Raw genomic sequence first — 25,819 nt, forward strand, 5'->3', positions numbered from 1 at the left:
ATGAGTTTTCTGAGATAGAGAATGAATCGCATCCATGAAGTAAAACAATAATACAAAGGTTTCATTTCTCCAATGTAAATAATAATTAGAATTGAGTTACCATGACCTGAACCAATAATCTAATCACATTCAAGAACTTTTTACAAGTCCCAGAGGGGGAGAGTTACGAAGTTTTGCCCACAAAATTAGCTTATCTACTGGTTCAACGCGTCATTTTAGGTGGTGGACTTCCTCCGACTCTAAAATACCACGTCCATCTTGCTGCTGCTGCAGCTGCTGCGGAGAGTATATTAACACCTTCTTCCAATGTGTTTAAATGTTTTTCTTGAAGAATCAACTTGACCAAGCTGCTTCTTTGACACACACTGGCCCACTCTGCCAGATCACATAGAGCTAAGCACTGATCAGTTGCTTATATAGGATCATACATAAAAAAGAGGTTATGTGAGAGAAATGGGACACATCCATTGGATGGTCTAAACAGGATACCGTAACCAAGGTTTCAAGTATCGATATATATCATATGCATCAGTCCAATGCACATCTGTTGACCCTCACCGATATTCATGTATGGTATTATATTGACCATACTGAACTGATAAAGACTGTTATGGAATTGAGACTGATACACTTGATACATGCTGCCCAAAACCCATAAATCCCAGTTTTTAGGAAAAAATTGTATCAAAACACCATCTAAGCCATGATTTGCAGTATATATTAAAAAAAAAAATTGATTTTTTCTTTTGCTTCAATCTTTGTTTTTCTTGCCTGTTCTTGCCAAGTAAGCTAAAAAGCAACTTAAATCTATGCATTATTGTTGAAAAAACCATGAATTAGTCCATCTAATTTCCTTTTTTTTCTAAAATAGAAAATAGTGAAAATTTGAATTTTTATTTTATTTTCTTGTGTTATATAATTTAAATATGCTGTCTTGCTTGGATCTGACTCCCACGATTACACGAAATTGTTGATTTTTTTTTTCACTAATTTTAAGAAATCAAAAAATTTTATAAGGTAATTTCTGGGTTTTGTGGTGTTGGATCGAGTGGCATCACCCAAGAAGGGGGTGAATTAGGTTTGAGACTTTTCTCTTCCATTGAAACAATCTCACAGCTTTGAGTGGATCACTTTGTTCAATGATCTACCTCAAACCATGAAAAGTACCTTGAGTGATCAAACTCAAGTACCAAAGGAAATCAAGACAAGATCACCTCACCGAGGTAAAGATCGTATATTTTTCAGATACCATTGCGTAGTATTTTACCAATGATACTTGCAAATAAAGATGTACAATTAAATGCATAAAAAGAAACTAGCAAAACCAGTTGTAGCAAATGTAAGCATTTAAATGTTAATAAGACAAGCAAAGGACTAAAAAGTAGTAAAGCTACTTACAAGAAAGAGGTAGAGTCGCAGAAAGAGAGAATTTATTTATAGAGGCTCGGATCCTCCTTGATCCTACATCCTCTCCCATAATCCACTTGACCTTGGAATTCTCCACTATTTGATTCTTTTCCCAGGCAAGAAATCAAGCCCTTACACCAACCAATCACAGGCCTTCGGATTGGGACCCAGACCTTCTCCACAACCTAGGATATCTCCAACACAACCATAGCCCTTCGGGTTGTGTATCCAAGTCCATGACCAAGGATTTCTACCCGAGCCCACCACCAAAGGATTTCCTTTACATGTACATAAAGTACAACCCGTGAGAAAGCTCCATGCTCACGTCCAAATGCAGCAGATGACTTATGTCTTGAATTCTGATTAGCACTCCTTTCTAGCTCAAACTGCATCTTCATAAGATCTGTCCATTTCCCTTTTCCTTCAACATGATGTCTTTATGAAGCACTTCATCTTGTGGGAAGTTACCACCTTGTGTGGTAACTTAAGTCCTTGTAACTATGACTTAAGCCCTTCTATAGGCACCAAACTAGTTGTTAAACTAACTGTTAGAGTCTAGCCAAATTCAAACTGATTTTGAATTCCAATGCAAGACCTTAATGAGTAGTAATTAAACTTCACCATTAATCAAGGACTTCCTCAAGTTCCAAGTTGAATTAACCGTTAAGCTCTCTTGGACATTAATGGAATGCCTTGAAAACTCAACACTTGATTATCCACTAAGCTCATTTAATGATCCAAACGACTGGTCAAGTATGATCACGCCACCGTAGAGCCAATTTCAATCAAGCTTCTGTTTGGACAGACAATGTCACGTTTGACTGCCACTATCATCCGTAAAGGGTTTTTCGATCATCTCCACCGATCGCATCTTCACAAAGATGATTGTGGACAAAAAGATCTAAAAGTACTCCAAGCGAAACCAGCAAGCATAGTTTCTAAAAGAGCAACCCAGTGCACAAGGCTCCTGCTACTGCAAGGTCTGGGATGAGCAAGTGTAAACCTTACCCCCTGCTTCACAGAAGAGATTGTTTCCAAGTTTTGAACCTGTGACCAACATGTTGCAATAGTGCAACTTAACCGTTGTGCCACAAGCTAGCAAATTTTTAAATCTTAGAAAATTCACATTTCAAGGGTTTCAACCCAACACAAGACAAAACCTGTGATGGCCAAAATTTTAGACATTTCGACCCAAATCTCGAAAACCTCGGCACAAATTTCTAGCCATAGCCTAGAAAAAAAAAATACGTGGTTTCAATTAAGTTTCGAACATTCCAACCTTTGGTCGAAACCCTAGATTTAGAACCAGGCCACCTAACTTCTTGGATATTCACTCAAGTATCACTATCTTTTTAGGCTTTTCTGTTTTTTTCTCAAATACTTACATCAATATTACAATATATATTAGATTTATATACCGAGAATCTTGATCTTCACGAGAGAATCCATCTTTAATTCCGATGTAGACATTGAAGCTCTTCATAGTCTCTTCATGGTTGTTGTAGCTCTTCACAGTTGACTGACTTCAACTATTCATCTTCTTCAACATGTTGTGCTTCTTCACTTCAAGGAATGCGATTGCCACAGCTCTTCACATGTCTCACGCACATTTTAGAACACCCAAAACTAAGGACTGATTGCCACTACTCTTAACATGTCTCACATGTTCGAAGACCCAATCACATCAACAATGATTTTTAATATCCAAAAACTATTTATCCAACTGATATCTCTCTGATGATTTAACATGTGGTTTTCAAATATCCATGCTTTTTTAATAAGCAAGTCAATAGACTTTTTTTTAATATATATTTTTGATTTAATGTTCGATTGTTCCCAATCCTTTGAATTTATACATTTTATTGGAAAATTAAAAACATTACGTAAATAGGGATTCTTTTGTTTGTTTGTTTTCTCTTCAAATGATGAAATCGAAAAACATTACATAATTAGGAAGATTTGGATCATCTTAAATGATTTTTTATCCATAAGATATAATAATAATCGTTAGTAAGAACTTACATTAATAATTAAGTATTACTTAGTTTTTTTTCTATAATATGTCACTAGTAATATGGTTATCATGTATATTCTTAATATATGCTAGTTAGTAGTATGCTTAATTTGCTTACGCTTACGTATTGCTTGCTTGGTTTGGACCATTAAGTTTCACTTGCAATTGAAGAATTGAATATATTTATTGCTTATTTATGGCCTACTTTATTTAAAAACACTAGTTTTTCGTTTATCCTCAGCACAATACTGTGTATCCAGCATCTCTCTAATACGTCTCTGAGATGTCAGTTAAAACAACTTTCAAATACACTTTCCAATACAGATATTTTAAACCTTGCCCTAGCATTGCAGTTCCATCTCATAGGGTACCAGTCATTATGTGGGGCGGAGGGGTTAGGGGAGATGGCGGAGGTGATGGATCATAAATATCACTACTTGGATAATCCTAACCACAAGAATACACACATATTGCATACTTTTAATTCTCCAGGAATTATAATAGAATACAATTAAAGAGGCCAAACGTGGTCTAAGAACAAGCAGTGCTGCTAAACTTTATCTTGATTTTATCATACCATCTCAAAAGACAAACTAGATAGGATTCTTGAGGTATAAATTGATTTTGGAATGCAAAAGATTATAAGGAAATTTGACCTGATCACTCTTCATGGATTGGTCGGTACAAACCAGAAAAGACAGCTTTGCGGAAAAGTGGATGGGCATTCTCTGTAAATACCTCAGAATCCAGCTTCTCAATGTGAGGCCAAATCTGCCAAGCACAAAACATAAACCAATAAATAATGCCCAAGGCCAAAATAACAGTTACCTGATGCAAGCCCACATTTGTCCGGTACAGGATTTAAAAACAGAAATAACTCACCAGAAGTCAAGTTTACAACCATCTTAGTAGTGAATGGATGCAAATTCCGTTCCCCCCCCCCCCCCCCTCCTTTGGAATATTAAGAATCTCATAACATCTTCACAATTTACAGAAGCAGATTAGGATGGTGAACACTGAAGCTCCACCATCCCTATTTAACCCACCAATGTTAATTGTGAACCATTCCTGATGGGATTCTAAACACCCAAGGGATTAGGGTTAGGAATCCCCAAGTTTTCCAGAACTGTAGGATTAGGAATTGACCAGGTTTCAAGATATAGGCCCTTTACAATAAACACAAAAATAAAATTCCATATAATATTAAGGTTAATTAGGCCCAATTGAGTTGGACTGCCTGCATTAAACTGCCAGTGTATAATGAAATCACAAACTGCACCATCTTCATTAAGGCCTAAAAGGAGAAGGCATTTAAACGTCCACGTCTATTTTACCTCAGTCGCATATTGCCTTGAAAAGGCCTTGACGTAACCCAAAGTTGATATACACCATTGCTGATTTTCTCCCATTTTATAGCTGTTCCTTTCTATCTCACCATTGGCGTCACTGCTCATAGAAAGGCTGAGAAGGCTAAGAATAAACACCCATGAAGAAACTCAACACAAAACTACTGAACTCTCTGATAAAAGCTCAAACCTTTTCTCTTGTCTTCCATTCTCTTTGTCCATCTCCATTGCTGATGGTTCTTCAGAGTCCACAGCCATTGTCTCCATCTGATCAGACGGTACAAGACCCTTCTTTTCATCTAAAGATGCATGATGCAGGCGTTCCATAAGCACATTTGAGAAGCTCTTATATAAAGAAACAAACAAGGCCTGCATAACGAAAAAATAATTAACAAATGAAAAAAGACCGAGGAATGTTAAGAGCCTCAACACATTGTGCATGCATGGAGCATATGAGGTGACAGAAACTTATTGTCTACATCATATCAGCCTTGGAAGAGAAAGCAAAACATGGTCTGATGATGTATTTACAAGGTTTAAAATCTGGAGTTATGCAAATTCACTAAAATTTGATGGGTTGCAGTACTTCTTGCCCTGTGAACTTTGAGGCATTTAGCTGGTTGACCTCTAATAAAATTTGCAGTTGGGATAGCCCTCATGTACATTAAAAACCCCCCAAAATTCAAAGCAGAAGAACGAAGAAGGGAAGTTGAAAGGAATCAGAACTATCTTCTGCAGCCAACTACAAACATCAGAATCTTCTGTGTTTCGGAAACTAATAACAGAATGACCGAACAACTTGAAAGACTTCAGAAACAATTACTGAAGGACAGAAACGGGAAACTATTAAGGATAGGATAAGAATGCCACATCGTGTACACCCTAGCCTTGTACTCCATACCATGTATAGAGCTGTACTACAAACCATATTTATCCCTTTGTACTATGTATCTTCATTATGATTATAAATAAGAAGGGAGACAATAGTGAACATTTAACCATAATCCATTGAAATAGCACCAGCGGCAAAGGCACAGGTTCTTTCGGCGGCAGGAAAGGGAGCCCGCATGGGCTTCGTTGACCCGGATTGGAGCAAACACGCAATACAAACGGAGGCAGCGTCTGCCCATTGATAGATAGTTTTTCCCCTGAGAGGGGCCGATTCTAATAAGAAAGGCCTTTGTCATATTAGAAAAGCAAAATCATTCTCTAATCCTCTGGTTCTCAACTTGGTATCAAAGTCCAATACTTTGGGTACTTTTTTTCCGAATCTACAGCCAATAGGATGAAACCTTCAAGCAACCGAGGCTTCGGCCTCCCTGGCCAAGCATGGTAGACTGAACATGCCCCGAGATATGTCGCACCATGCCTAACCTGCTGACCTCCACTCGCCCCAACGCCTCCAACAGGTCCTAGGCCCCAGCGTCCCACCGGCTACTGCCAACCTTGCCTGGCTGCATGTCACCCTTGCCAACTCCAGAAAGCTTCACCTAGGCCCTCATCAGCGCCACATGTGGCATCTGCTAGCCTTCGATCAGTGTCGCCTTAGCCCCTGCCACCGCTGTTGGCCCCCTGCTGCCATCGCTAGCCCTCGTCTAGCCCCCTATCGCCATCACAAGCTCTCGCCTATCCCTCTACTGGAACCCCCCAGCACCACCTGGCCCTCAACCACCTCTGTTGGCAGTGACCAGCTCCTCTTGGAACCCGCTTCCTCCTCTGGTCATTCCACCCCACTCCACCTGTGAGTTTTGATGAACCAAGATCAGTACCGCTGATAGTATGTTGTGAATTCTTTGTTTGCCCCTTGCAGCCCCTTCTGTTTGTTCAATTAGACAACTCTATGGCAAAGAGTACAGTTTGGCACCTCCGTGGGGGGTAGATGAGGGTTGTGAGGTGAGTTACGCTGGGACTCATGGCCATTACCCATCTCTCCAGACAGGTCCTACAAAACTAAATCGGACCAATTTTATCACTTTGTCCAAGGCTTGTTTGCTTACTATTTGTGGCAAGTGAACCATTTCTCGGGGTACCTTCGTGAGTGAAACAAAAAAGCCAACCGATGCCACTGCTTTGAACACTTGGATGGCTAATGATGCTCTAATAATGTTTTTTTTTTTTTTGGGTCTAAATTATTCGGAGCCTGCAGTCAGCCCCAGTTTTGTTCTGAACTCTGCCCAAGTATTATGGGAGGCAATTCAGTATACATGTGTACAACCTGGCAACTATGCACAGATTTATGAGCTTCGTTGCCAAGTTCGTGAGCCTACTCAGAAGGACCTGTCCCTTACTGCCTACTACTCTGCCCTTACTACTCTTTGGCTGCAGCTGGATTTTTATCATGATGTTCCCATGGCCTGTACTGATGATGCTAGCACATTTCAGCACAAGCGAGAGGTGGACGGGTCTGATTTTCCCTCACTAGCTCAAATCCGGAATATGATCAAATCTGCATTCAGGTCCTCAACAGGGACAAATTTCCCACCCTGATTCTACTACAAGCCTATAACATGGTTCAGCATCCAGAACGTCGCAGCTCTGTTATGATGCCTTCCATTGCTCCTGATCATTCAGCTCTCATCACTCCTCAGCAAGGTATCCCAAGCATAGACAATTCTGGTTCTTCCACTAAACCTGGTCCTACTGCGAGGGAACCGGTTAAGTGTGAGTATTGTGGCAAGCCCCGACACACCCGAAAGAGGTGTTGGAAACTTCATGGTTGCCTAAAGGTGGACATGGTGGGAAACAAGGCATTGTAAGCTCCCATGCACATTTTCTGAGACTGCCAACAGTACACCACCACCTGTCCTTGCATCTACAGCTCCTTTTTCTTCAGATCATCTACTTGCCCTTCAGCGCATCAAAGGTGTTTGGTTGTGTTCGTTTCGATCAAGGTTCACGGTATCAAGTTTCGACCTCCCCAGAGATTGAAATTTCGTTCGAAACCTGGGAAATTTCGTGGATTATGGGAGAAACTTAGGTTTCAACCCCCAAACAGTGTTTCTTTGTCTGATTTTTTGTGTACATCCTATTTTAAACATTTCTTACATATTCACATCATCAGTTTCATAAAAAAACACATAAAGTCTTACTTGTGTGGTGAACCAAAGGTTCGATAATCATTATGTTGACTTGTTAACTGAAATATGTTATAGGTAAATGCATTTTCAAAAATAGGGAAAAAAAAAAACAATAACATGCAAAAAAAAATTCGGCCACCGTGAATGCGTAGATCGGGTCCTCCTAAGTAACATAAAAAATTTACATAATTCTACTCTATTTATAAGTATATTCTATAAAAAAAAAATGATTTTGGGGGAAGTTGGGACTTACCTTTTTAGTCCAAGGTGTCTTTCTTATGTAGATAAAGCAAGAACCACCCTTAGATTCAACTTTGTTAGGCAAAAAATGGAAATCTCCACTGTTTCCCCAAGTTTCCCACTCCTAGGAGAAAAAACTAAGAGAGGGTCAAATTATGCTAAAAAAGGCTTGGGTTTCTTTTCAAACTAACTTATATAGACCTGGTTCAAGTCAAACCAGTTTCGACCTTTGACCTGTGACTTTTAAAAGTCACAGGACATATCGTTTCGACCTTTGGGGATATGGTCGAAACCTGTGAAATTTCGCAAGTTTCGACCGAGTTCTTGAACCATAGTTTCGATCCCAACCCCAACCTATCCAAATCTAAACTCGATCCGAGGGCTCTTTTTTGTATCTTACTTGACTATTCCGCCTCTCAAAGAGGGTTTTAAGTGCTACCACCCTTTTTCCCGCCAACTCCTTGTGACCATGGATGTCACTTTCCATAAATCTAACCCCTATTTCCGCTCATCTCTTCAGGGGGAGTGTGTTTTGGAAGAGATTCCTCCTAGTCCTTTGGTCATTGACATTGTTCGTATCAAGGGGAAGAGGTGTATCAAACCTATAGATACCATTTGTATTGAGGGGGGGAGAAGACTGACACCCGACCTCAACAATTGACTAAGCAGGACTTGGTCAGATACTCATGGTGGAAGAGTAGGACAAAACAATCCACTACCGACCCATCGTGCCAATCTACACTCTCCCTGATCCAATTCCATTTCAAGCGTCAAGCAATGAGATTCCTCCCACTGATAATGATGTCCCTATTGCTATTAGGAATGGACTGAGAGCTTGCAGCCAACACCCTATTTCTAGCTTTGTTTCTTATGAGTCACTATCCCATCCTATCATGCTTTTGTTTCGTCTATGTTCTCTTGTGTCTAACCCGCAAGGTTGGAAGAAGCTATCTCTGATCCTAAGAGGAAGGAAGCTATGTTAAGAGTAAATGCAAGCTCAAAGAAAAAATGGCACTTGGGAGCTTGTTTCTCTTCCAGCAAGAAAGAGGTCATGGGATGTAAATGGGTGTCCACTGTGAAGTGGAAGGCAGATGAACTACTGAAAGGTACAAAGCAAGATTTATTGCAAAGGAATCTACTCAGACCTATGGTATTAACTATCAAGAAAAATTTGCTCTTGTAGCCAAGACGAATTATGTTCGAGCACTAATATCATGTGTTGCCAACTTTAGATCAAGTCTCCAACAGCTGGATGTCAAAAATGCTTTCCTTCATGGAGATCTTTAAGAGGAATATTGACGCAAACTGGGCAAGCTCTATAGAAAATCGACGGTCTACTTCCAAGTATTGTACCTTCCTTGGAAGAAATCTGGTTATCAGGACAAGCAAAAAACAACCCATGGTGTCCAGATCTAGTGCAGTTGTAGAGTATTGAGCAATGGGCCAATGGCTCAAGGTGTGTGAGAGCTTATATGGCTGATTGTTACTTGGTTATCTAGGGGTGGCATTTGAAGAACCTATGAAATTCTATTACGATAAATGGCAGCAGTCAGTATAATAGGACTAAGCACATTGAGATTGACACACACTTCATCAAAGAAAAGCTTAGCCAAGGCTCAATTTGTATTTTGTTTCACATCCAAAAATCAATTGGCTGATCTATTTACAAAGGGTTTAAACTGTAAGGGATATGCCCACACTCCTATAGTTGGTTTTGATGATAACAAACATATGAAGGTATGTCACAATTTTCCTTTATATTGTTTTGTAGAGACTTTATATCAAAGATCGAATTTGGTGAATGAAATGAAGAAATGAAGAAATGAAGATTGAAGTCATCAAATGAAGAGTATCAACAAGTTGGCATCAATGCTTGAAGAAGATATCATAAGAATTTAAGCTTCAAGATGTCAAGACATGAAGCTTAAAGACATGGAATTGCAAACAAGAAGAAAAGAAGATAAAGTGCCAAAGAGTGGAAGGTTTAAGTGAAGAAGAAAACCACTAGGATAGATTGGTCATTTTTAATGTAATTTGTAACTTCCACATATATATATGCACTCACCACCTGCATGTGCATTGCATCATACTAAAATGACCATAGAGCATACCTTGACCAAGTATGGAAAGTCTCTAAGTGGTAAGGAGCATATTAAGAAAAATATGTTCTAGTGAAATTCTGTGAAAACCACATTAACCTAACTTAACGATATTTTGGATAATCTTATAGTCAGTATCAGGAGATGAAACCTTCATAGAAGTTGTAGGAAATCGAGTCACGATTTCAACGCAACTGATTTTAGGTCATTCCGAGATCAGATCAAAAAGTTATGATCAAAACACTGACGACTGGTCAGTATGACAACATTCTGTCAAAACAGAGTATGTCATGTTGGCGGTCGACCGGCTGGAAGCCCCGGTCGACCGGAACTGTCCGAGACCATAGGAGGTCGACCGGTAGAAAGTCCCGGTCGATCGGTGACTGCCTGAAAGTGCCCCAACGGCTATATTTTGCCTCAACGGCTCTTGGCGGTCGATCGGCTACCGATGGCGGTCGACCGGTGGTCCCAGAATACGACTGTTAGAGCCTGATTTCCTACCTAAAATGCTTCACTAAGCTCACCTATAAATACCTCTAATACTACTCATTAATTAACAATAAATCCCAACTTTAGAGAAGCATTATTTGAGCATTAGAAGTGAGAATTGGTCTACACCATCTCTTGAGTTCAAGTTCTTCATTTTACATTCAAGAGGAACTCAAAACCATCTACAAGTCTTCATCTACATCTTGGCATTTACATTACAAGCATAAAGAAGACTTCAAAAGGTGCATTCATTCTATCATCATTGTATATTTCATTTGCACATTTCATTTGCACCACACCGGAGGTAATTCTCTTTTATTCCACTTCTCCATTTTCTATTTTACATTAAGTCTAGACTGTACTTAAGCTTGTGTAAGGACCCTCTCATCCTTAAGAGATTGTAAGGATCTTCTTATCCTTAAAAGAGTGTAAAGTGCCTCTCTACCTTAAAGGAGATTGTAAGGTGCATCTCTACTTGCAAAGAAGATTGTAAAGGCGTCTCTCTGCCTGGAAAGGAGATTTGTAAGGATACTCTTATCCGTAAAAAGATTGTAAAGGTTTTCTTCCCTACCTACTGTACTGAAAGGGAGAACTAGTGGAATACCTTACAAGAGGATTCTTGTAGGGAGTGGACTAGACTCGAATTGAGTCGAACCACTATAAATCTTGTGTTGTGTGATTGTGCCTATTTTATTTATTCCGCATCGTTTTTAACTTGCAATCACACTTGGGACCTATTTATCGAAAATAGTTAAATTCCACTAGTATAACCTATTCACCCCCCTCTAGGTTATTTCATAAACTACAACGTATTTCATCCTATCGTATGCAATTGGGCATGAGAAATATTTATGCACCAACTTGGAGGGGAGTGTTAAAGGATATGATAAGAATGCCACATAATGTACACCCTAGCCTTGTACTCCATACCACCATGTATGGAGTTGTACTACATACCATATCTAGTCCTTTGCACTCCGTATCTTCATTATAAATAAGAAAGACCTCTGTCATATTAGACAAGCCAAATCATTCTCTAATCCTCTGGTTCTCAACTGAAACCTTCAGTTCACCATGAACTTATCATAGGTTAGCCATCAACAAGAGACCCTTTCTCTCTTCCAGAAACAACCATATTCCATTGCCATAGAAGATTTGGTGATATGCCAATTTTTATAGACTAAAACCCAATACTGACAGCCCATACCTGGCCCTATAGGCCCATGACAACAAAGCCCACTACCTAATCAAGATAACAGCTAATGACTGTCTCCATCAGTATGGTATAGTGTGCTCTTCCCTTTTTTCATTAATCAAATACCCTTTAATTACCAAAATAAAATAAAATTATTTGTGTCTATTAGCCGTAACTGTTTGAAAATCTGTTTCTTCCAAGTATATGAAATAAATGCATATTCCACTAACCAGATGGTTAGCTTTTTCATTCACTGGTTTTAGGTATAAGAAACTTTCTTAACAAGGCCCATTCATTGGGTGGTACAAATTTATCTAGTATGTGCTTGTCATGGACAATAGATGGTAGGAGAAGAATAATTCTATCAAAACCATGGATTTCACTCTCTATGCAAAAGATATTAAGAGGTTCAAAGGTTAGGGTTCTAGCACAATGAATAGAGAAACATGGACATGACTAGGTTAGGGTTCTAGCACTACGAATAGAGAGACATGGGCATGACTAAGCAAAAGTTCAAGTGGACAGTCATAGCAACACAAACCTAATCAAGAGTTAAATGATGAAAACGCCAATAATATGATAAGAGTGGTAGCAATAATACCTCATTTTCATCAAGGGCTCGAGTAAGGAGGGCGGTCTTTGCCTCTAAAGAATCACATATGGAAACTTCATGCTCTTTCGCTTTCTCAGTATATGATTTGAGGCGCTTCATTCTTGCAGGGTTTTCACCCAGTACAGGTTCACCATTAACAACTGTAAGTTTTGACTCGGCAGCCTCTAGGTCTGCTTTAGCCTTTGCCGTGGCCTCCTCAGCTGATAAAACAGCCTTCTCAAGGGATGAAATTTCTTTCCTTAGATCTGATACGCGATTGTATGTCTTTTCGACTGCATTCCTTAGAATCTACCAGGAAAGGTGTTTACAAAGAATTTGAAGACGATATACTGTTAGATAAAAATCCAGTGGAAAGCAAAAGAAATTCTATTACAAGCGCCAGCTAGCTAAAATTTCAGTGAACCCGCACCAAAACATGCTAATTAAAGTCAAGATTATTTATTGTATCACATAACATAGACAACAAACAATATTCAGACAGGATATATTTTCAACATAATGTAACAGGATACAAAGCCCCCTCCAAAGGGAACTTTCATCATCAAGTCTCAAATAAGACACCGGGCATAAAAGAGGGGGGGAGAAAAAGGGACTTGATATTACAAGTTTAAAACAGACAGGTAAACGGCAAGAATTAAATAGCTAAAATCCAGTAGTTTTTGAACGATGTTAATAAATTTAGAGAAAATTCAAGATGAATAAAAAAAAAGGGGGAAGGGAGTCTATTGTAAAATAAGCATAAGTGATCATTAGATGTAGAAACTAGGCAAGACAAGAACGTGACCAGCATCACTGCAAATAAATGAGTCATGTTATCGCTCGATTTTCTACCAAAATAAATAAATAAACTAGTGACAAAAATCAGATACATTACATTACAATAGCAAGTTGGGTACTTCATCAAGTGATGCACGTCTTCATGTCATGAAAGTTAAAAGCAATAGTGTCAGCTGTTCATGACTTTTTGCCTCGTATTAAAGAATACCTGCTATATGTGCAAGGCTTCACAAAAACAGGCTATACAACTGATGGAGATCAGGATTGAACAGCTTGTGCATCATAGGCACAATAGGAAAATCTGGTAGATTATAATAGGAAGAGAAGATTCTAAGCAGATGGCTGATATACAACAGATCAGATCTTAGATCTAATGGTCAGACATTACGGATATCAAGAGGCAGAATTAATATCTAAAATTCCATACTTAAAAACAAGATATATAGAACATCAACAAAATAAAAAAGAGAGAATACAAGGAGGTATCGACGAGGTGCTATAGGATAGAAAATAGGAGATCTGAAGGAAATCAAAAGAGACAAATAAGGAAGAAAACAAAGGTGTCAAACGCTGATGACTATTAAAGAGAAAAAAATAAGAACTAGAGAACAGAAGTCATTATTTTTTGGATGAATAAATAATTCATTAATCAAGAGGAAAAAAAGAGAAGCATACAGCCCCTAAGGAAAGGGGGGGAGGGAAAACAACAAAATCCACCCTCAAAGAGGGATGGTCCTGATGACAAAGCTAGGGAGCTCCCAGGAGGCTACAATGTGACAATTTCTAGGGGATGGAGTACATGAGGCGGAGACCTTTGCAATCTTAGTTTTCACATCAAAGAAAATGGAATTCCAAATCTTCCCAAGCGGCTTAGAGTTGGAGGTCCATTTCCTATGATTTCTTTCCCTCCAAATTTGGTTTAGAGTAGCACAGAAAGCCAGTTTGCCCACCAAATCACAAATGGTCTTCCCTTGGAAAGTCATATCCACAAGGGGGCGGAGAGAACTCACCAAGTAGTGAATCCTTACTGAAAAAACTCTGCACCAGCCAACAATCTTAAAACAAAAATTCATCAACCAAACACTTCAATTTTTTCCCCTCCCTTCCAAGAGAAGGGGGTTACAACTGTATTTGTAGAAGAAAAATAAAAAACTTATAAATTGATCTAGGACTCTTACTTCCTGTTATGACAAACAATAGGACTTCTGGCTAACTAATAAACAAACAAACAAAATATCTTGAAGGAAACAATCTGGCCAAGTGGGTGCCAATTTTTAAAATGAAATAAAGACAAAATGCAGACCCTTGCATTAAGAACCCATCCAGCCGACAGGAAAAAAACACAAAAAAACACCCAGTCTAATTTTATTCCATGTTAGCAATAGACATCGGAAAATTCTTCATATTTGGCAGTCCAAAGAACCATCTCCTTTAGCCTTGAGGACTACATGATACTCAGTTTAAGCATGATTTCGAAGGCCTTTTGATTTCTTTCTGGTCAGTTAGAAAATAACATTTTTCAAAGACTTCTGCCTGTTAACTAGTAGGTGTAATTCTAAATCCTAATTATAGAATAAGGCTACAAACTAGTGCCCATATAAAATCAGGCCAGTTACATTTTCAACCCAAAGTGTATATAAACATGAGAAAGCACAATTCAAACGATTTAATTCTTGATGAACTATCTGATCAACAGTCAAAATCAAAGAGTGAAAAAATAGGGCATACCCAGTGTACAAGGCTACTGCCACTGCGGGGTCTGGGGAGGGTCAAAATGTACACTGGGTACTGCCACTGCAGGGTCTGAGAGGGTCATAATGCACGCAGCCTTACCCCTGCTTTGCTGAGAGGCTGTTTCCAGACTCAAAACCGTGACCACTAGGTCACAATGGAGCAACCTTACCAGTGCGCCGAGGTCCACCCTCAAAATATCATCCAGTTAGGTTAGCATATAATATTATTACAAAAAAAAAAAAAAAGAGGAAGATGGTATTATGATCATAAGTAGTCCCTACTTCATAGAGAATAATATTTCCAAGGTTTTTAAAACTCACCCCACTACTTGCATACACTAAATGGATTATTTATTATTTTTTTTTTTCAAAAAGAATGGGTTGTTATTTAGAACCGTCGACTTCGAAAATTTCACCTCCTTGAGAGGAAGATAAATCCATATCTAGCAAGAAAGACAGAGATAATCAGTAAGGCTCCATTTGGTATCGTTCTAAAAAAACGTTTTTGGAGTTTTTTCGTTCTATTGGAACGAAAAAACCGAATCTTCTGTTTGGTGCACTTATGGTCCGTTTCTGTTTTTTTGGAACAAAAAGTGAAAAAAAAAAACTGAAAAAACGAGATTGGACGGGTCTCACAGTTTCGTTCCATTGAAAAAAAAAAAAAAGAAAAAAAAAGGGTTCTCCATAAAAATCTGAAATTTTGAAACACTATTTTTTCGTTTAAAAACTGCATTTTGACACAGAAACTGAAATTTTCGTTTTCGACACGAAACGGCGTTTCTGGAACAGAAACGATACCAAACGGGCTCTAAGTAATTATTAAGATCCAGTGTACCATGTCAGTTATCCTACTGGTTTCCCATAAACAGCTAAAATTCAACATAATGCAACAATAGCATATTTCTCTTCCTTGACATCAGTGGGGAAACTCACTTCAACCTAGAAGTGGAACCAGGTTGCTTCAACCCAAGGCCTTTTTGGGGTTTGTCATGTCCCTAGGTCTAATTTTACATTTATTTATGCTTGGCGCGAAAAATCATCTCTCATTACGAAAAGGAAAAAAACGACTAAGCATTCAGAGATTTTCAATAGCTAGTTGAACCATAACAACATACCTCCCATGGATGATCTGATGCATGGAACTGCTCAACATTAGGAGGGGAGAAAACCCAGTTGACTATGGCCAAATTAGATATAATCCGGTAACCCATCATTCGGTCAATGGTAATTGCCTTCGTTTGAGCATTGTTCTTCCAGTACGAACTGACTTCATCTATCAGTATCACTTGCTTATCCAGATCAGGACACAGTTTAGCAATTACTTGGCCATATCTCTCCAATACGGTGATCAAATGAGTGAAACTTTTCGATCCAATGTCAAGAAAGGTTTGAATAACCACTTCAAGTGCAACTGTAAAGCCATGAACTGAGATAATACTTTCTTCAACCCAAGAAATAATCTCCTGGGATGTCACCCTCCCTTTCACCATGATGCTGAGTTGAACAGAGAGTGCATGTGCTTCTGCTCTCTCACTACCATCTTCTGCACTGTACTTGAAGTTTGGGCCACCCTTAGGGGGAAGCAACTCCTCCAACGCAGGAGCATTTTCAATGCTCTATATAAAGAAAATGATATAAGCAAAAAAAAAACCACAAGTAAAACCATGTTTTTTAAAACAAGAATAAAGTTCATTCAACTAATAAAAGAATAAGGGAAAATAGCAAATGAGAGTCACTGGTGGACCTAGGACCACGTAGTAGTCCACAACCAAACAAAAGTGAGGCAATGCCATCATATTGAGGGTGTCAAAATTTTAAGGTCTGAGACTTTGAATCCCATTATATACATAAAAAACTGTGAGCATCAAACAGTTGAGACATTCTGTAGTACAAGATACAAGATTCCACTTAATAAGCACTTTCTCATTTCTTTCATTAAAGATTTTCCTGGGTGGCCTTTCCAACATGAAATTTATGGACTTTACACCTAGTTGCACCACGTGAAATGGTGATGTGGCAATTCTAACCACTAGATATCAACAGGATGGTCTGGATTGGCCACATTGTTAAAATTCCACAAATGAAATTCAATCATATACCTGCCCATGAATTTATATTTTCCCCGTGTATTTCCAGACATCATTTCTTTTCCAGTAAGTTTCACTTTTCCATTGGATTACTAGAGCTTTACTTGAATCCTTTTGAGCCAAAACTTAACATGTGAGCAGAGGACCCCAAGGTCTACTTGTCCACAATTTCACCACCAAGCTTGCCACATGGCAGATGTATTGTTCGTGAATTTCATAATGGGCATGCCATCCAAGGACAACCAGCCCTTTTTTTTTTTTTTTTTTTTTTTTGGGGGTGTGGGGGGGGAGGGGGTGGTGGTGTGTGGAGGGAGTGTGCTTTAGTAACCATCTCATGATTAATTTTGAGATTTTTTGTGCTTTGATTCTCAAATTTTTGTCGAAGGTTTGGTTTCATAGCTTTGGTGAAATTAACAATGGGAAAGGCAAGATTTTCAATTTGTAATCAATCTTAAAGTTACGACAGATGAATCATTGAGATTAGTAACACGGTCCAAAGTTATGGGCTGAGGGTATATTTCTTATAAATAGATGAATATTAACTCTCTTTTGCATAGTAATTTGCGATTGTTTAGTCGGCACCAAAGGGGGGTTTTCTCGGTAATTCCTCTACAAAACCTTGGTACAATTTCAATTTGAGAAACATGCAGGCCTTGGGTTGGGGAGGGTTAAGGGTAGATGTTTCAAGGGGTTCATCATGGAAAGTTCACTTTGATGACACTCCTAATGGAAGGCTGGAGTACAACTTGGATATACCATGCATCAAATTTCATGGCCTATTTAAACCATACATCCCACTATGTGTTGGACTTTCCTCTTGTACTCCAGCTTTTCAAATACTAGTCAAAATACTGGCTTTCCAACCAATTTCTGAAAAGCTTTATACAGCAAGACAGTGGGGTGTTGGAATGCATTTTTCTGAAAGTTAATACCGGAATAGATGGCAAGTTCCACAGAATGAGTCCCATCCAAATTCCCACATGGCAAATAATCGAAGCCATCGAAGTTTCCTCCAGGTGCACTATAAAACTGTGAAGGAAACAAGCCCCTTACAGCTGGATCTCACTTCACAGCTTCAAAAGGTTAGTTAGCATTGTCCACTTCCTTCTTTCCTTTTCCTCTCAGCAAGGAAAAAAGGGGCCAAATTTAAACATATAGAAAATTACAAAGGAGAAAATACGGGACAATTTAGTCATTTACATATGACATCAGATCTTGACAATTCGATGGACTGAACTTCTGCAACAACCAAGTTTCCTCTTTGCACCCCAAGAGATGTCATACAATTCCCAGATCATCCATGCTCTTCATGGATACCCATCCACCAACGACCATCTCCATGGGCTTTGAAACAAAGCCACCAGTGCACTGAAGGAAGAAAATTGCTACAACCACCCAGGTTAAGGTCATGTACACTTGAAAGCTCTTACTTTTAGGATGGAAGAGAATAAGTGCATTTAAGATCACAAATTCTCTGTTATCTCTAGTTACGAATGAGCATTTAGGAAATTTTGTATGACGGAAATGTAAATGGTGAGTACTAGGAGCCAGGTTCTAGATTTCAGACTAGAGTGGGATTTTGAAACCGGGGTTGCAGTAGTCAGTGATGGAGCAGTTTGCAGCAGCAGGCTGTGGCAGCAACTTGCAGTAGTTTGTGGGCATTATCAGGTACCTATTAACCTCCTTCTCCCACCACTTCTTCTTCCTCCCCCCCCCCCCCCCAAAAATCTTCAATAAGGCACACCAAGAGATAAAAGCAACCAGAAGGCTTGAGCATCTGGGAGTGTTTTCGCAGCCTAGGCGACGCCTTGACAACTATGTTAGCAACAGGTCCAAGCAAACTAGGAGTTCCGCCACTTCAAAATATCAAGTGAGATTCTATTTCTGTTTCAGTTCTTTTCTAGTTGCAACTAGATTTAATTGGTATGTCTTTAGAATTTTAATCAGAATAGAAACTGGTACATCGATTTCATTTTATTAGGAGTAGGAGTACGCATGGTCGGTAACTAAATTTTTAGTTTCAGCAATGAATACAAGTACCATGCTCAGCTTTAGTACCAGTTCTCTTCTCCTATATTTGTGGTTTTCTACAAAGAAAACCATGTATTAGCATCTCAGCTTTTGGCTTATTTTATGACTGATAATTATTTATTTTTCAGAAGTAAAAAAGAGATGTTTTTTGAAATTTCATAGAGATGGAATACTCATTTTGCATATAAATGTATGGACCCTGATCCAATATCATGGTCCATCGTGTGAATGGCTCCCATTCACACCCTTGTGAGGAAGAATACCGGAAGTCATCAACAGGAAAGATAAATAGGTTTTGGGAATAATGTTATACCTGCCTAATTTTCTCCCAATATGATAGACGGACTTCCCTCTCCAATACTTCTTGAACAAACACTCGTTGTGGTGCCCATTTTGGGAGCTCCAATACATAAGCCCACTCTTCCCATGGCCAAAAGAACTGAAAGTTTGATCTGAGAGAGACCAATAGATTAGGCTTGTGCATGCACACACATGCAAGCATGCAATCTAAACACAATATCCATCCAAAGATATGCAACTAAAAAGGTTAACACATCAGCCTAAATCACAAGACTACGCTTTCTGACACCATAACTTACAGGTGGTGTGAGAACCAGAGGATCAGCCGTGTTCTACATTCCATATCCAAATCAGCAATTCTCTCAAAAAGAGCACGAACTGCTCCAGCCACAACAGATGGAAAAGCCCCAGGAAGAGCCTAAAATATAAATCAGAGTCAGTAGCCTACAGAAATTTGCAGCATGCCTTCATCAAATCAATAAAATCAGCTGCGATCTTTTAAAAATAAAAAATTCCTTCGAAAAAGTCATTGTGGTCAAAACCACAGCAGAAGAAACCTTTGGCCACTAGCAGGAAATATTACCCAACTAAAAGGAAATTAGCCACCAAATGCACCCATGCACATACATTTGCTCTAATATTTCATACTAAACAACTAAGGGTGCAAAATCATGTAAGGCCAGTGATGTAGTTAATTATGAAACTTTCGTTTGAGGATAGCATTCAAATTACCTTGCAGAGGTCAATAATAACCAGTGTATAGTAAATTGGCTTGAATGGTGGTTGAGGCAGTAAAAGCAGCTGCAAAAGACCAAAATGAAAGAATGTATTTTCATAAAGTCCACCAAAGTCACAAAATTAACATAAACTAAACAATTCATCACAAATTTCCTAAAATCAGACGCATCAAACAGAAACAGAGCGATATACTTTCAATTCTGCTAGTGGTCAGAAAATAATCATGCAAATTTCAATGTAGTACATAACAAGGACCTCGTCTAGTAGCAAAATCAGAAAAGGCTTCCTTCCAAGTCCGAGCACTAACGGTAGAAGCTAGTTGCTAGAAGCTAACTTCCGAACCTGGAAGGAGTAAAGAAAACTCTAGGCTGCTCATAGATCAGGGCTTCCTGGATCAGCTTCTGCTGGTCCTTGCCTCTGATTTTGCTCCTTCGACTACTTTAACGGCTGTCTGTGATTTATGAACATCAACCATTGCTTCCACCTATACTTCTGTTTACTACTCGGATGGCTTCCTTTGACCTCTTGGGCTGGGGGAACAAATAGGCGAGGGGAAGAGAGAGGGGGGGCACTACAAGCCCTCTCCCGTTTCTGTTCCTGGACCACCCACCCCTTCCTTCATCCTTCTCCAGCAACCAGCTCAATGTAGTGGCATCATCCTTCGTAAAGATCAATAAGTCCATTGGTCAACACATTTGTCCATGTACTAGTAAAAGATTCAGCAGCTACAGCTGACCCCAGCCTGCCCAGAACCTAAACTGATCCAATGTGCAACAATAGGCGATTTTATGGGGCCAAAAGCAACAGCATTCATTCATGTTTTCCGCAGACGCTTGCTCTTGTTGATTTCAATGGGAAGGTTGTTGAGGAGGGACCAGGATCCATGCTCAGTAGTTCAGTCTTCCTGGCTCTATCATCATGACTTCAACAGTTCCACGGGAGGATCTCAGCTCCCTCAAGTCGTTTATGAGGTTCAGGGAGATTCAGCTTTTCTAGGGATTTCAAGATCGGCAACTTTAACCTCACTTGTTCTAAGTCATGCTAATGTGCCTTAGATGATCCACATCTCTAGGTCAAGGGCTGATGACCACATTTACCATCTATGTGGCTGAGAGCCCTTATTGCCCAATAAGGCTTTTTTGCCTCCGTTTGTTGGGAAAAAGCAAGTGCATCTTCATCGAGTTTTCAAGTTTCAAGAAAAACAAACACCACCAGAAACCAACAATCAATCTATTTAACAAAGAGTGGCATAAAAACAAAACTAGGGGAACTAGAATAAGGTTCAAGTCCCTCCTACTCCTGCCTTCATTGTTTAGTGGCAACGAGTGGAAGTCAAAAGACCTAGCAACAAGGAGTCAACTGAATGACCAAATCATCGTTGCTAACATTTGTGGCCTTATTCTACTGGCAGGCAAGGAACCTCCCATTCTTCCTCTCTTCATGTATGTAGGCAGCCTACCCCATCCTGAATAGGCAAACAAGAACAAGCTAAAGAAAGAAGCAAGAGTGAGTTGATACTCAACTCACCTCTCCCCTCTTCCAAAATTAGGTGAAGACCTAGTAGGCAAGAAACCCTAACTGGAAATCTTTCACTGCAAGGGGATATTCAGTAGTGGTGACCATTTCAATCTTCAAATCCCATCCTCAGCTAAACCAATCCCGGGTGGTTGCCTAATCGAAGAAGTTGAGCTTGTGCCCAAGCCCAAAAATCTCAACGTGCGATAGAGGAGCAAATTAAAAACGACTGATAAATGTACTGAATGCTCATAACAAAAGCTCTCCTAGGTCTAAAACCAAGGGGTTGCTCCGAGAAATCCTTTTTTTTTTTTTCTTGTCCACTTAGGGGGTGCAGACACACCACTCTCACGAGTCACGATCTGATCGGTCTAAAAGGGCACAACATGTTAAAAGCCAGCAGTATTTGAAAAACGAAACGAGCTTCTCAATCAAGCGGGTAGAATTTCCAGCCATACCGACATCAAATAGATGTTTGAATCTGAGTAGGCTGATGCAAGCCCGAATTGTGAGTTATCTCTCAAGTCTCATGTCTCAGTAGCCAATACTCAACAGTCAATTCCAAGTAGTGTCTAGGCGGTTCCAATCCACGTGCTGCGTGCCACTACAGATGTCCTAGCTGCTCCTCTGAATGCACCACATATGAGTCTCTTGGCATGTTTTGGGCCCAACTGTTTTGGTAGTCCGTCACTGCCCATCTATAAGATGCATCATCATCATCAGCTAAGTATCCCAACCCAAGGAATGGCTGAGTCACAGTGATAGGATGTGGATGTGGATGTGGCACACAAGGTTGAGATGGATACCCAAAGATAATGCCAACAAAATATGACCAACCACCTGAACTACCCTCCTGTCCAAATGAAGTAGAAGATCCACCATATTGTCCATACCCACCATCATATCCAAATGAACCAGCGCTCTCGAAAGATGGTACACAAGGTTTGGGGAAGATAGGATTTACCTTATTGGTCCAAGCTCCCTTCCTTAAGTAGATTTGCTATGAATGTACAAGATCCAAGCTTAGAATGAAGATTTGATGACACAAGGGAAAAATCTTAAATGTTTTCCCAAGTTTCCCACTTCATAGAGAAGAAATCAGGGGAGAGGGTCGAAATTTTGAAATAAGAAGTCTTGGTTTCCCATTAAAGAAGGTTTTATAAAGGCTAATCCATGAGTCCACTTGAAAATTCCCATGTTTCGACGAAAATTGTGGGGATTTTGGTCGACGCCAGTGGCTTTTAAAAGTCACATGATTGGAGTCCTAAGATACAGTCAAAATGAGGGAAATCTCGACGGTATCGGTGGAAACCTTGAACCATGCTCTCACCCGGACTTCCACTCCATTGTTCAAGCAGCCTACGACAAGTCTATCCAAGACCATTCAACTCCCCTTATTGCCTTTGCCAGAAAACTAAATATCGGACTGTTACATTTGCCCCAAAAGTTGAAACTCCTCTTTTGATAATTGCGGCTCCAATCTAGAATCAAAATGGTTGAAACCTAGCGACTCCAACATGCTATATTAGAAGTTTATTACTCAACAAGTTCATTCCTATTCACCTCATTGTTTCTCTCCATGTTATTCCCTCTATGGAAGAGATATGACTGCTAACCTCTCATAAAGATAATACAGCCTCCAACCCTGATGGTTTAGTATGGGATTCTTCTCATCTTGTTAGATATCATTAAAGAATATCTATTTGAGGCCCTCAAGAGTTTCTTCTTCAACCCAAGCTAGTTCAAAGGGGTCAAACCACTCCTTCCTGTGCCTCATCCCCAAGAAGGAAGGTGCCTCTTCTATGACCGACTTCAAGCCTATCTCCTATGGAATCTCTTGTACAAGTTCACTGCCAAAATCCTTGCCAACTGGCTAAAGACTGCAGTTAATAGTTGACTCCCTTGTTAGTGACAATTAATCGGCTTTCTTCACGGTAGAAGTATCTCAGATAATCTCCTCTACAATGAGCTTATCAGAGGATTTGATAGAAAAGCTCCCTCTCTACTGCCCTTATGAAGATTGACATGCACAAAGGCTTTACTCTTCGAAGTGGGAAGTTATTTCTAAAGTCGCACTCAAGATGGCCTTCCCTCCAGTTTTTGTGAATTGGATCTAACATTGTATTTCCTCTCCGCGCTTCTCATCGCTTATCAACGGCAATCCAGCCATCTACTTCACCTCCACTATTAGTATTTGTTAGGGCTGTCCCCTCATCCCATTCATCTTTTCCCGCGCCATTTAAGGCCTCTCCATAGGTATCCAATCCAACATAGACCACCTGGTTATCTCCCACATCACTTTTGTTGATAATCTCATGATCTTCTCTAAAGTGAATATTAATTTGACTGAGACCATTATTTTGTGTTTGCCACTTTTAAGGGGTTGTCGGGTCTCTAGATCAACCTCTTGAAATCTTAGTTATTCTTAATTGTGGTCTTTGATGCGGATAAGGCTTCCTTCCTCGAGAAGGGTTTCTACCTTATTTGCCTCTCAATCAAGTAACTGGGTTGCCTATGATGCCAACTAGGTTGACTGCTCATCACTACACTCCTACTTTAAATTTGACTTACAATAGACTTCAACTTTGGAAGTGCAAGCTCCTCTCTTATATCGATCGTCTAGAATCGAACAAATCAATCCTTCTACATTTATTGGTCTGGGCTAAGAATACCGCAAGGTCTACCATTGAAGCAATGGAGTCCCTCATGCATGCCTTTATCTGGAAAGGATCTGATTCCTCCAGATTCCTCCACCCTATCAAAGGGTCTGCAGCCTTTCTCCCCAAGGATGAGGGAGGTTTGGCTTAAGAAGAATCAAAGATATTAACATCGCTGGTATTCTCAAATTGATATGGTAGCTTGCAGTTAAGAAGAAAACATTTGGGTTGAGTGGGTATACTTTGTTCTTCTTCACAACGATTCTATTTGGACAGGGGTCCTCTTGTCTCTGATGCTTCCTGGGTTTGACAAAAGATCCTAAATCTCAAATATATTGGTCTAGGGGGCATTTCCTCCAAGATTGATGATGGTGTGTCTAGATCCCTTTGGCTCGACAACTAGCACCCTATAGGAGCTCTCCTCCCCTTAGTCGGTGCAAGAGGCATCAACAATTCGTATTTTAGCAAGAAATCCCTAGTTGCAATCATCATTCAGCACGATGATAGGGTCCCTCCCCCTATATCCTCCCCCGCCCCCTTTTGTCCCCCTTCTAGAGTGCATTGCCATCTATTCCTAGAGGGCCTTGCGGCAAGGGAGAGATTTGATTGTTTGGTTAGCCTCTTCTACAGACCCTTTTAACTCTAATTCAACTTGGTCTTCATCAGAGCTCGCGGCCCCTTGTCTCCATGGCCCAAGATAGTTTGTTTCAAGGGTTATATCCCTCAACACATTCTCCATTTAGTGGGCCATCTCCAATTGTCTCCCCAACCTAATGTCTATGATAGAACATGGTGGAAGATGTGGATCACCTCTTCTTTCTTTCCCCTTATTTGCAGTTTGGAAAGGTCTCCAAGGCTAAAAGAAGAAAATTCTTCCCTTACCAAGTGAATGAATTTAGGTAGATATGAATTATGCCAAAATTCAATATGTGATGTCGTCAATAAGCTGGTATTTGGTGTTGCCATCAATCATATCTGGATGGAACATAACCTTAGAAGATGGTCCTCTAGCAATAGACCCTTAAGATTGGGAAAACTCTCCTTTGACGTTAGTAGCAAGCTATCTTACGTCTCCCCTCTTAGTGTTTTATTGATTCCCCAAGGAACAGGCTAATAGTTGTGTTTGAGCGCTTGTCCATCTCATTGTTGCAGCCCTCTGTCTCACGGTTGGGTTTTGCTTTGCTTTCTATTGTCCTCTTTCCTCTTCCCCTCTTATAAGGCCTCCTTGAATCTCCTCCTCCTTTTGGTAATGAATTCTTTATTCAACCAAAAAGATCAGTTACGCTTAGAGTTGTTTACTAACACATGTACTATTACTCTGGTTGCTGCCTTTACTTAGATTCTTTTTGAGCGGATCAAGGCATATTGGCTTGTCTTGCAGTAGAACTAATAGTTGTTGAATGGTTGGGTTGACAAGGATCTTGCTAGCAAACAACCCCGGGGGCGGCTCATAGAGTCATACTACTCACCTTCTTCCCCTTTTTTTATTCTTTTTTTTTTT

General features: G+C 39.8%; 1 protein-coding gene across 2 annotated transcripts in view; it reads right to left on the bottom strand.

Moving 5' to 3' along the window:
- Window positions 1-35: 35 nt before the first annotated feature.
- LOC122076531 (nuclear cap-binding protein subunit 1) overlaps window positions 36-25,819 on the bottom strand; it is a 53,981-nt gene continuing 28,197 nt past the window's right edge. For both annotated transcript variants that reach the window (XM_042641867.1, XM_042641866.1), the window contains 9 exons: window positions 20,141-20,209; window positions 19,708-19,826; window positions 19,422-19,560; window positions 16,106-16,606; window positions 12,469-12,768; window positions 4,958-5,136; window positions 4,756-4,867; window positions 4,078-4,192; window positions 36-375 (listed from right to left, as the gene is read on the bottom strand). In XM_042641867.1, the coding sequence (XP_042497801.1) occupies window positions 4,082-4,192; window positions 4,756-4,867; window positions 4,958-5,136; window positions 12,469-12,768; window positions 16,106-16,606; window positions 19,422-19,560; window positions 19,708-19,826; window positions 20,141-20,209 (1,530 nt within the window). In that variant the 3' untranslated portion in view covers window positions 36-375; window positions 4,078-4,081. The remainder of the gene's footprint in view (window positions 376-4,077; window positions 4,193-4,755; window positions 4,868-4,957; window positions 5,137-12,468; window positions 12,769-16,105; window positions 16,607-19,421; window positions 19,561-19,707; window positions 19,827-20,140; window positions 20,210-25,819) is intronic.

The sequence above is a fragment of the Macadamia integrifolia genome, chromosome 4 (assembly GCF_013358625.1).
Source record: "Macadamia integrifolia cultivar HAES 741 chromosome 4, SCU_Mint_v3, whole genome shotgun sequence".
NCBI lineage: Eukaryota > Viridiplantae > Streptophyta > Magnoliopsida > Proteales > Proteaceae > Macadamia > Macadamia integrifolia.